The 12,708-nt window shown below is 52.0% G+C and overlaps 1 protein-coding gene across 5 annotated transcripts in view; it reads left to right on the forward strand.

Moving 5' to 3' along the window:
* Nucleotides 1–12,708, forward strand: part of Hmcn2 (hemicentin 2) — a 148,797-nt gene that overhangs the window by 51,264 nt on the left and 84,825 nt on the right. For all 5 annotated transcript variants that reach the window (XM_076928470.1, XM_076928468.1, XM_076928467.1 and 2 more), the window contains exons 20-23: nucleotides 1,681–1,793; nucleotides 1,905–2,061; nucleotides 3,445–3,610; nucleotides 10,948–11,075. In XM_076928470.1, coding sequence (XP_076784585.1) covers nucleotides 1,681–1,793; nucleotides 1,905–2,061; nucleotides 3,445–3,610; nucleotides 10,948–11,075 — 564 coding nt within the window. The remainder of the gene's footprint in view (nucleotides 1–1,680; nucleotides 1,794–1,904; nucleotides 2,062–3,444; nucleotides 3,611–10,947; nucleotides 11,076–12,708) is intronic.

Consider the following 12,708-nt stretch of genomic DNA (forward strand, 5'->3'; position numbering starts at 1 on the left):
CTCGTCCTCGTCGTGAATCCAGAGGGTTCCCAGCATGCCTTTGGCACCTGTTTTCTAAGTTCACTCTGTCCTGTGAACATTGTTTTCTGCTGTTTCTCATCATGCTGTCCCCAAAGCCATGAGCAGGGAATCAGTCCGCTTAGCTTTCTGGCACATCCAGGAATCAGGGACTGACCGATTACGTGGTTTACACAGAGTCCTGAGCAGAGAGACCGAGCAGCTGTTCCCAGCACAGGCAGCCTGTGTCTGAGATGGATTCAATAACTGCCAACCCACAGACACTGAGCCAACTTTCTTCTCCTGTTGGACTTCTTTTAAATATCAGACCAACAAAAGGTTGGTCCTTCTCAATGTTTTCTAGTGTCAAATCCAATAGTGCAAAACACATTCCCAGACACTATCCACTTCTAAAACGTTCTGTCTCTGTCTGTCTCTGTTTCTCTGTCTCTTCTGTCTCTGTGTCTCCCTGTCTGTCTGTCTGTCTGTCTCTGTCTGTGTCTCCCCATATATCTCTTTCTGCCTCTGTCGCCCCCCCCCCCCCACACCTTCTCTCTTTGTGACAGGGTTTTACTATGTAGTCTTGACTAGCCTGTAACTCTATGTAGACCAGGCTGGCTTTGAACTGTGTGCTTCTGCCTCCTGAGTGCTGGAATTAATGGTGTGCACCAGCATGCCCAGCTTACAGTGTTCTCCTTCCATTATGCATGTTCACTTGATAGTGTGTGTGCATTTAGAAGTCAGAGGTCAATGCTGGGCACCTCCCTCTGTCTCTCCCTACCTTACGTGTTAAGGGGCATCAGCCAGCCAGAGAGCTCTGTCCATGCACATCACAGAAGCTACGCTGTATGTGGGTGCTGGGAACTGAGCTCAGTCCCTCATACCTATCCAGCAAACACTTTATTGACTAAGCTTCCCAGTTCCCCTCTTTTCTCCTTCCCCCTCTTCCTTCTCCACTCTCTTCCTTCCTTTCTTCCTAGTGATGGAGGTGGAACCCTATAACCATGCGCTTATCAGAAAAGCACTTTGCCACCAAGCTGGGTCTCACACCCCTTATTTTTAATTTTGTTTTGAGACAGATTTTCACTCTATTGCCCAAGCAGGCTAGGAACTTGGGGTCCTCTTGGCTCTGCCTCTCCAAGGCAAGGTAGCTAGGGTACCCATACTGCAAAGTCTGGATAGTTTTTGCCTTTTAAAAAATAGATTTCTTGAAAAAATTAAGCAGATAGGCAAAGGTGTCCCATGTCTCCCTTTTCCCTCCCCCTCAACCTCCCTCAGTATCAGGAACCACTGTCACTGCTCAGGGTGGCCTGCGCTAACAGCTGGCCCAGGCCTGGCATCACCAGCCAAATCCACTGCCTTGTGCATATCTGTCACACATATTTCCTCCATGGTGCTCTCAACTTGATATTGTCCCTGTCTTTAAAAAATCCTCTGTGCCCTGCACCCCCACCCCTAACACCCAGAAACCACTGATGGTTTTAATGTCAGGCTTTGGCTTGTTTTGAAATGTCAGAGTTAGAGTAGGTTTTCTTCCTTTTGAAGGCTGCGTACTATTTCATTATGGGCACATGTCCCGTTTACTTACCCAGTCATTGCTGGGGGACATTTGGGTTGCTTCTGGGCCTTGGCCATTAGGTACACTGGTTTATAAAAATTTAAAAATTGCTCTATTTATAAAAGTGCCACCTAGAATCCATCCGACTACCACCCACCATGTCACCAAGGAAGGAGTGCCAGCCTCCCTCCCCTGCATGGCTTCAGGGGTCCCCACCCCTACCATCACCTGGACCAAGGTAGGTAGAGCCTGTATAACTTTTGGGGGGCAGAGGGAACCAGAGAGATCAACTTGGTGTGTCCTGGGACAGAGAGTGAACTCTGATGTTGTCACCATGCTTCTGTCCTAGGAAACCAACCCCCTGACTACCAGCCATCACTACAGTGTGAACAGAAATGGTACCCTGGTCATTGTCCAGCCATCCCCCAAGGATGCAGGTGCCTATGTGTGCACAGCCACCAATAGTGTGGGCTTCTCCAGCCAGGAGATGTGGCTGTCTGTCAATAGTGAGTGTGCCGGGTCCTGATGGAAGAGGGGTCGGAGGGAGGGGACTACAGGGCCTCACTCAACTTCTGTGCCCATCTGTCTCACAGTACCAAACCCTGAGTAGACACAGGACCTACCTGCTCTGTGTCCTCATCTGCCTCTCTCCTCACTCTCCTCTGCCCCCTCCCACCCTCTGGCCTCCTGTTTCTTTGACATTCTAAGCTCCCTCAATGCACTTCTGCCTCTTGGACCAACTGACTTCTCTCATGTGTCAGACCCGGAGTTGGATCAAACCACCTTGTTGTAAACTCTTGGAGGGACGTCCCCTTAGTAGCACCCATTAGTACTGAGATTGAGTAATCACTTGCGTACTGGTCAGATGGGACCCAGTGTTCCCTGTAAACTCAAAATGCTGCCTGGACAAGAGTAGGAGTTGTTCCCAGCCATTCCCTCAGGGCTGGGCCTTCAGGGAGTGAGTCTGGAACAGTAAACCAATGTTTTCTGTTATATACATAACAAAACATTGTTATAAAACAATGGGGATTTGGGATGTGCTTGCCTAACATGCTTGAGGCCCTGGGTTCCATCCCCAGCACAATATTTAAAAACAACAACAACAACAAACTGCCAGTGTGAGAGAATTCAACTTTTAGTCCCAGCAATCAGGAGGCAGAGGCAGGTGATGGTGGTGCATCTGAAGCCAACCTGGTCTACGTAATGCGGTCAGGGACAGCCAGGGCTACACAGTGAGATCCTGTTTTAAAAACAAAACAAAACCAGGTGTGCTAGTACACACCTGTAATCTCAGTCCAGAGGCAGGAGGATCAGGAGTTCAAGGTCATCTTTGACTAACTTCGAGTTTAACACCTGGCTAAGCTCCATGGGACTTAAACTCACAAATAATGACGAAGGGAATTTATGGTCAGAAGTATCCATGTGGTATACACAGGAAGCCGTGGTGGTGTTGGGATGCCCCCAGTATGTGACTTGTTTCTGACCAAATTCCGTTAGCGAGTGCATGCTGGGCAAGCTACGGGGGTGGGAGTCAGTACTGAGGTAGCCTCTTCCATGAGGAGTCCTTGGCCTGACAGAAATGACGTGCGTGAATCATTCTAAATCCCCTTCTGGGGTGCGAAGAAGCAAGAGAGAGTTCATGCTACGTTCTGTGGCAACTATCACGGGAATGAAATGTTGACCAATGGGAGATGGCAGAGTAGAATGATGGACAATCGAGGGGGCAGACTGAGTGACCAAACCTGTGCTTTCAATTGTAATAACCCTTGACCTCACGTGCTCTCTGAACCTCTCCAAAGGTAAAGGTGACTTCACCCCCTGCTATCCAAGGGATTCACCCGCTAGCCACTTGCTTGCTTTTGCTCCTGCTGTGTTACTTCTCCCAACAGCCAAGCCCAGGATCAAGATGAATGACTCCCAGGCTATGGATGCCCCTCTGAGAGTGACAGTCAAGGCCGGTGAAGAGGTGACCCTGGACTGTGAGGCCCAGGGATCCCCAACTCCACTGGTCACCTGGACCAAGGATGCCCACCCTGTGCTGCCTGTCACCAACAGGTACCCAGTCCCAGCGTGTGGGGCTAGTAAGAGGCCAAGCTTGGGTTGGAAGGAGACTGGTATTAAGGTGGTTGTGTCCTAAGCAGGTCATGTGACCTTAAGACTCAGGGAAGGCTCGAGGGCTCCGGCAAATGTGGCTCATGGCAGAGCACATGCCTTACACGCTTCTACATCCTGAACTGCAGATGTGAGCTTCTGTGCCAGGTCCCGTAGGTCATCTGGCTTCTTGTCTGCCCAGTGACTTTTACTTTCTGAGCTATACCAAGATGCTGAGGATTCCTGGGCTGGGGTGAGACCCTCAGGGTCACTGGAGTAAGAAAGGCCAGAGCTAGAGTGGGAGATGCATCTTGACCAAGCCACAAGTGGCCTCCACAGCCGCAATGTAGAGCAGGTGTCTGGTGCTCTGTCCGGCTTCATTTCACTGGGGACCCTGCAAGGGACTGTTAGTAGCACAGAATTCTGCCTCGAGAGGAACTGTCGGTTGCTACTTCCAGCCAGTAAATGAGTCTCTAAGTTCCTGGAGTCCTTGACCTGGAGTGGGGGAGAGGCACCACAGCACAGGCTGTGTGACATCAGTTCTGGCAAAGTCTTTGAGAAGGCGCAGACGGAGAAGGTCTCTAGCAGTTGGCTGTCACCCCCACCACCCCCACGTGACTCTCAGAACATCTGCTTCCCGAATCCTTCCAAACTCACGGCCATGGATCTCTGAATTCCCTTGGAACTCAGAGAGCTGGCCCTGGGTGGGCTCCACAGTGCCGAGCATGCCACAGGATGAGATGGTGGGGTAGGGGTGAGAGGGTGGGGTAGGGAGAGCCTACACCCCCCCCAACCCCCACCCCTGCCAAAGGCTAGTAGTGTTTGCTCCTTGCCGGGTGGGCGGTGGCTGTGGGGTTTGTTTATGGCTTATTACTAAAATGGGAAGCAAATTCCAGTTGTTCACCCCTCCAGCCTGATGCGTTAATGGACCAACAGGGAGCCGTAAATTTCTCAGGGCCTCCAGAGCAACAGCGGTCACAGAATGTGTTCTCTTCCTTTGCTTTTACTGGCATCCTTCTGGAAGATTCCCATTGCTTCTCTCTGGACTTGAGGGATTCTGGGAGTTTATCTCTAAGGCAGTCAGTGTGCCCAGGATAGGGATTCAGAGGAGAACTAAGGCCTGGGGAGACACTCTAGATGTTCCAGCTTCTGTTCTGACAGGGGGCACAGGTGGCCCTCAGCTACTCCCAGTCATCTTTGCCATCTGTAAGATCCTGCTCCTCCTGCTGTGATGGCTGTAATCGAAGATGTCATTTAAGCCATCTGCTTCACACCTCTTTCCTGCTGCTGATGCTCACCGACACACTGAGGCAGAGCCAGTGACTTTTAAAAAGTTGTGATCCCGGGGCTGGTAAGATGGCACAGCAGTTCAGAACATATACTGCTCTTGCAGAGGACCCAAGTTCAGCTCCTAGCATCCAGATTAAGTGGGTCACAAGCTTCTGTATCTCCAGCTTCTGAAGATTAATGCCCTCTTCTGGCCTCTTTGGGTACTATGCACAGGTGTGCACATGTGCACGTGCTCACGCGCGTGTGTGCATGCGTGCGTGTGTGCACACACACACACACAATTTAATTTAAAAATTGTTTTAAATTGCCATCCTGGGCCTAGGGAGATGGGCCAGTGGGTTAAATGTCTGCATAAGAACCTAATTTGATTCTCAGTACCCATGTAAAAGTCAGATGTGGTGTCCAGAGACTGTAACCTTATACAGGAAATGAGGCAGAGACAGGAAGGTCTCTGAGTTCACTAGCTACTCAAGCTGAATCAGCTAGGCAAACTCACTGCGAGAGCTTGCTCAAAAACTAAGGTGGAGAATGATAGATGGAAACATTGGTTGACCTCTGGCTTCCACATGCATGTGCACTCGTGCACACACCACGCACAATGCTCATCTTACCCTGTCTGTCGTCTTTGGAATTGTCCCATGACTAGCTTTTGAAAGTCCCCCTCTAATAAAGGACAACTCCCTTCTTTCACTTGCCCAGTTCAGCGCGTTTTGCTTTTAGTACATTTACAATCGTGCAGCGCTCACCACAATCGATTCTAGAACATTCCCGTTACTTGCTCCACCAGCTAATGACATGCAGGTGTTTCTATCCCTGGCGGTTGTTTAGCGCCTCTGTTCTTTTAAACAAACAAGATGTATGTGTTTGAGGTTCTTTGGGCTTTCTTGGAGCCTGAAGCTGAGCATGCATCTGCTCACAGACACAGAGCGTAGCTCTCCTGCCCCCACCCCACAGACATTCAGCCACAACATAGAGACTGATGAACCTCCAGAGACACCCAGCAACTGAAGGTGAGACAGGCATGGACCTACTGTCTGTGTTCCTCCAGCCCTCCCCCCTCTCCCCTGCCTACTCCTCTTCCTTCTTGAAAGAGCCCCAAGGCTCAGTTTCTGGATCCATTCTCCATACCAGAGAGCTCACTTCCTTCCATGAGGGGAAGTGTCTGGTTGCCTCAGGATCTAGATTGGTCTCAGCATGCAGCAAGTAGCCCCTGACCTGCCCTCTAATGTTCTTTCTCCTCTGAGCAAAGCCTGGCCCAAAGGTCTGTCTCCTAGAATGGCCTTGCCTTGTCTCAACATCCCTGGTAACGCTGTGGAAGCGGCTGGTTGGAGTTGGAGTCAGGATGTGCTGGGCTGATACAGCCTCTTCTATCCCAGTTTGGCCAGGAGTGATGGGCCCAGCCAGCAGGCCACCCTGGAATGGGGTGCGGTAAATGCCGTCATGCTGGGGCCACAGAGGAAGAGAGGGAACCAGGGGCTGGGGGAGGGTGAAATAGACCAAGATTTTCATCCTCCCTCGGCTGGACACACAGGGACAGCACATACAGAAATGAACACACTCAGATGCTCACATAGAGTTGAGACACACACACATACAAATACACAATGCAGGTTAGGAGGCCACTGCTTTCCCAAGCATCTAGAAAAGAATATTCTGAACCGGGGGTGTCTCTAATACCTCCCAAGTCAGAGCTTACTGAGAAAGTGGGCTTGGAGATGGAGAAGCCAAGAGACCCAGACATCCACCTGAGTCCCCCTCCTTTCCAATGGCTTTATGTGTACCACATGCGTCTATATGAATTTGATGTGTCTGGCTTCTGCCCTGGATACTGGGTTCTTTCTTGCATAGTCAAATGCTTGGTCTTTCTGCATGCTCCTGCCAGTATAACTATATGCTATCTTAGAGGACAAGTCTGCATTCAGGCTGCCCTGACATTACTAAGAACTGTTCTTCTGTTTGGGACATACACTTCAACAATTTCATAATACAAATATGGTGTTGCTGGGTGGCTCTGCCCACATGCCCCTCTCTGCCTCCAGGGTTGCCTCCTTTGGGGGTCAGGCCTCAGGGCAAACAGCTAAGGACAAGATTAAGATATGGTCTTTGGCTATCTGATCTCACTATCCCGGAACTATTGTTTCTTGCAGAAGTCACCAATGCAAAAGTAAAGCAGGCTGCATGGATTGGGGACAGCTCATGCCGGCTCTATGCCAAATCAAACTAGACACTGAAGGGTCTGGGGGGACCCTGCCAAGTGTTACCCAACTCAAACAAGATCTATCCCTTCCTCAGGCCTCAGTCTTCCCATTTGAGATGTTAACAGGTCCAGCTTGTGATGGTGGCCAGAGAGCATCTCTCTCCTCAGCTGGGATGCTGGGCTGGGGCGTGTTGCTAGGCGACAATGTTTAATGTTTGTTTAGGGATTCTGCTGTGGAGTGGGGGCAGCTGGAAGTGCTCCTGGCTTCTGCTCCTGCTCCCAAGGAATCAAGCCAGGGACCCACACAGGGCCAGATCCCCAATTCCAAAAGAGAAGTAGTAGAGAGGGGACATGGCTGCTCCAGGCTTCCTGTTGTCAGTCTCTCTTCATTCTTTGCCCACTCCCTAGCACTCTGAAGGACAGCCAGCCCACCCACCCGTCTCCTTGTGGGGCTGACTGATGAAAGCCAGTGACTGAGGACAGACTGGTTGAGGGGCTGGGTGTGGAGCTCTCTGCCTAGATGGAGTCTCAGCACTAGTGCTGGTGGCCAGTCGGCTCTCGACCTACCATGACCAGTGGCTCCCTTTGTTAACCAAACATCAGACCCCAAACTTTTGGTCACTACAGTGATGGGGACTCACAGTGGCACGGTCTGAGGGCCAGGTGCCACTGTTTCTGGTCAGCTGAGTGGCATCAATGACAGAACTTGTCTCTCTGACCTCTGCTTTGCTAAGTGATGGTACCCATGTGTCCTCTGTCCTGAGGCATTGCTGGGGAGTGTCAAATGAGAAGTCACCCAGCAATCCAGCAGTTTTCAACTGTGTAAATATACACAGGAAACACACGAGAGCTGGCAACCATTGATGACATTGGTACACTTTCATTACCCAGTAGCCATGGTGCAGCCCCCTTCTCCCTTCTCCTCCCTGCCCCCCACCCCAAGACTATCATTCCGTCTCCTCAGTTTCTCCAGCTCTGCTCTTCCATCTGTGACTTCCTGATGAGGGATTGTGCCACTCGGTTGAATGGTTCCTCACCCTGGGCTTAGAGATGTCCTGGCCCAACAGACACTGCTGCAAACACAGCACACAGTAGGCATATGCTGAGAAGTGTGGACAGTGGACAGGGCAGCTTCTCCAACCTCCAGCCCTACTGTGTGCTCCTTTGGTAGGATTGAAAATGTTGCAAAATGACCTTTTATAGCCAGAGGCAGCAGGAGGACCCCTGTAGCACTGGGAAGGACCAGGGCATACAAGTACCAAGATTCTCAGCAGCCCAAGAAGAGGAACACAGACACCCCAATCATTAGGAACCTGGGGGCACTCTCATTGAATGAATAAATCACAAATGGGAGAGCCTAGGTTCTGGACTGTTAGCCTGCATGGGAGTGTCTGGGGAAGCTTCAGGGAAGGGTCAGAGCCAGTCCTGTCTTGAGGAGGTCCAGAGAGCATGGCTGAATTGAGACTGTGGGAGAGGAGACTGTATAGGTGGAGAAAGAGTGTGTACGTGGACAGGGGGCAGCTGTAATCTGCTGCCAAATATTCATGGTACCTACTATGTGCTAAGGACTGTGATAAAGTAGAAATCTGGGCATACCTGATTCCTCAAAGATAATGTCAGGGAGCACTTCCCACCAGGTGCCCTTCCCACCAGGTGCCCTTCCCACCAGGTGCACTTCCCACCAGGTGCCCTTCCCACCAGGCGCCCTTCCCACCAGGTGCCCTTCCCACCAGGTGTACTTTGTACCACCTGGGCAGATCAGGAGGTTCGTTGGCCACTCTCTGCCTGTGAGGATCTGCCAGGGTCAGTGGGCTCCCTGCAGGTCCTCCATCCCAGCCTTCTGACATCTGTGTATGCCTGGCCCTGGACTGCAAGGCCCCAGCCAATGGACATCATAAACAGGAAACTCCCCTTGAATCCAAGTGCTCCCTTGGGTGCTGTGAAGAGTCATCTGGCTGCAGAGCGGTGGAGCCCCCATCCCCAGCAGCTTGTGGCTTGAGGAGTCTGGCGTTCTGTCTGTATACCTCCTCCCAACCCTGGCCAGCATTTCCCTACTGAGCCTCTTGGAAGGTTTCAGGGAGGGTTCTGGGGCGTGGGGGGAGCAGGTGGAAGCTGCCTGGAATCCCCTGTCCGGCACCTCCCAAGCATGTCTAGCAAGCCCTGGACTCAAGGATAGTGGCTTTACTCTGTCTCTGAGCATTGTGGGAGCTCAAGCTGGGTGGCCATAAAGGCATTGTTCTGTGCAGGGTCTGGTGACAAAGGGTATCCCACTGGAGCCTCTGCAAGACAGAGAGGCTTCCAGTGTCACAAGTTAATAGAATCATGGGCTTGCCAGTCTGGAGGCATGAAGGTAGCCTTCTTGGAGGAAGTGGTACCTGCCTAAAGGATGAAGAAAAAGGGCATCCCAGCTGCAGGAGTCAATCGAGCCTGAGCTCTGAGGAGAGTGGTGAGGGAGGACAGGAGGGGATGTTCTGCATAGATCCCTCTAAGCCCCGTCCCTGGAGCTTGCTGTAGCCACCTTGGCACTCAGAGCAAATACCCACTCTTCTGGGTAGACCCAGGTCCTCTCGGCCCCTACAAGTGTCAGCTTGCTCATCTGAACCATGGGTCCACAGTTCTTTGTTTCTTCTGTATGATACAGTGAGCACCCACTCCCCCTTCCAACTTCTGTAAAAAATGACTGTGATTGATGTTAGGAAAGACATGTACCAAGGGCCTGGAGTGTAGTTCAGTTTAGAGTGCATGCCGTTGGCTTGCACATTACCCAAAGTTGTGTACAATGCCTACTGGATACTCGGACCAGCTAGAAGGTTCTGGGTAGGGAAGTTATCACCTCACTCACAGATGAGTAGATAAAACAAGGCCAGTGATGACAGCCTGGGTGTGGTTGAAAACCATGCACCCTGACAACTGCATGGGGAGAGGTGGGGGTTGCAGGGTTGGCTCCCACATATCCTGCCAGGGACCCTGTGATGCAATTTTGCAGAGGTAGATGCTTGGTCTCAGCAGGGAGGGGGTGGGGGACCAGGCTGAAGCCCATCTGAAGATCCAAGGCCACCTCTAGGTTGACAATTGATCCTGGGGTCCTCTGGGCCTGATCTGAGCACTTGTTCTGGGCTAGTCAGGGCCACAGGCTGCAGCCTCTGTTCTTTGGAGCCAGCACAGATGGAGTTGACATCATGTCTGCAGGGCTCCTTGGGGTCCATCCCAGCTGCTGTAGTCTGGCTAGTGTCCTGTAGCCTTGTGGGGAGGGTCAAAGGACTGGTAAGGTGGGCCAGATCTGGGGGAGGGTCTGCAAAGTTTCTTCTCATGGGTCCCTGAGATGCCTCTGGACAGTGACTCTCCAAGAGGCCTGGTTCTGGGCGTAGGAGAGCCTGAGAATTTAGACACTGAGAGCTTGGGGCAGATGAACTTTTCTCTGAAAGCAGAGGGAGTCCAGCCTCCTGAAAAACAGATGTGCTGAGGACAAGGGGCATTGCCACCAATCAGTAATGCATGGAGGTGGGGGTGGCAGAACCCCAGGGATGCAGCCCCATTTTATAGATGATGAAAGGGAAACCCAGTTCTTGCCCTGGGTCACACAGCTAAGAAGGCTGGAAATGTGGATTGGGACACAACCATCTCTCTACATTGAGAGGGTCTGGCCTTGGCTTTTGGAGGTTGAGTAGGGACTGGAGTTGAGGCCAGAAGGTTGTGACTTCAGTCTGGGAAGGCTGCCTGGAGGAGACAGCTGCTAGATCCTTGGAGGTGGGTCTTCGAGCCTTTCTCTGGTCAGGGTGAGGTGAGATCTCACTGGTGTCCCTCCTCCCCACAGGTATGAGCTCCTCCCATTAGGCTCCCTGCACCTGGCACACACCCAGCTGGGTGACAACGGTCTTTATGAGTGTACAGCCAGCAACCCCGTGGGGGCCACATCTCGCCGCTACATTCTCAGCGTTCAAGGTAGGTCACAGACGATTCTCTTACTCAACCCCTGATCTCCATGCCTTGCCTTTCCCTCTATACTCTTTTAGGTTCTACAGTGCCAGACCTGTCACTCCTGTCCCTGACTCTGAGCCTGGGAGGGCTGTTAAAAGAGGACCGCCAAGTGGGGATCAAGCCTAGGGATACGTACGGGTAGTGGTTCCAAGGGCCTCTGTCTGATTGAAGTCGTGCCTCTGTAGCAGGCCCACTGATACTGGGAAAGGCCCCTGGTTTTCCAGCCACCACTGTAGCCCTCTGTCCCTTTGTAGCCAAAGTCTAAATGTCCACTCACTGTGGTCCTGGTCCCCAGCACATTTAGGGGGTCCCTGGAGTGGTCCTATTAGAAAGGAGCCAGCCACACAGCAGAGCCCTGGGAAGACCATAAGACAGGACCAAACATGGCCGAGCCCATGTGCTACTCTCATAGGGCCCAAGAGGGAAGGGTGGAGAGACAGTGAGCGCGCCACATCGTTGATAATGACTTGAAATCCGTGCTCAGAGTATGTGGATAGTAGGGAACAGCTGCAAATGTTTATCTGTGTTCCTCACACCCCAGCTGGGCGGCTAGACACATCATCTGCCCTTGAGATCAAGCATCTCCAACCCTCCACAGATGCTTGCCAGCTCTATCCAAGCCAGCTTCCCATTTTTTTGCAGACAGATAGACTGAGGCCTGGGGTGGAGGTGGAGAGAAAAGATCCCGGCTCCCGGCAAGTGAGGGGAGCGTGAAGGTGGAGGGGAGAAACAGAGCTGGAAACTGCACAGCGGGATTAAATCTCAGTCAGCATCGCTACCAATGCGCTTGCTGTGCGATCTCTCTGAACCTTGTAAAGCAGGGCCATGACTACGCCCAAGCATAACCATTAGAAGGGATAAATATAGTCAGATGCTGAGAGCAATGCAGCCCGGGGTATGACAAAGACGGTGGGCATGGCACAGTGGCTGTGCCGTGGGCATCTCCACACTCCTGGGACCCTCCCAAGCACTGCCAGGCAGTTGGTCACGCTAGGTTCCAAAGCCTGGGCTCATCTTTGACTGTGTCTTAGAAATTGGGACAATATCAGGGTTCCTACTCACCTTCCCTGACAGCCCAGAAGAGCAGCTTGGCCTGGGCCCTGTGTATGCTCCTAGCCTGCACAGGCCGGGCCTTCTAGAAGCTGCCTGAACCCTCAGACACACAAACCCAGGGCTATGGCCCTTCAACTCCTTTCATCTGGGAGAGGAGAGAAATCTTTACATGCCTCAGTTTCCCCATCTTCAAACTGGGTGTGGCACTCTCCACCCTGCAAGAGGACTCACAGGATAGAATGTGGGAAAATGGTTGAGAAATACAAACACAGCTCATAGTTATGGCTGGGGGCTTCTGGGAGCGGGTGTCACCTCACCTCTCATTCTGACGGCAACAAGGGGAAACTGAGGCTCAGCTGGTGCATAGTGCCATGGTGTGGGGAAGGAACAGAGGTGGGATTGTGTAGCTGCTCAGACTGTACTGCTCTAAGCTGGCTGGGCCATTCTGTGTTAATCCTGCCTTCATTGCCTCAGTTTCCCCATATGTCCACTACCCTGGTGTAGACCAGATGGCACATCTCAGATGGCACATTGGTGAGGGCAG

Source organism: Arvicanthis niloticus, chromosome 2 (genome assembly GCF_011762505.2).
Source record: "Arvicanthis niloticus isolate mArvNil1 chromosome 2, mArvNil1.pat.X, whole genome shotgun sequence".
NCBI lineage: Eukaryota > Metazoa > Chordata > Mammalia > Rodentia > Muridae > Arvicanthis > Arvicanthis niloticus.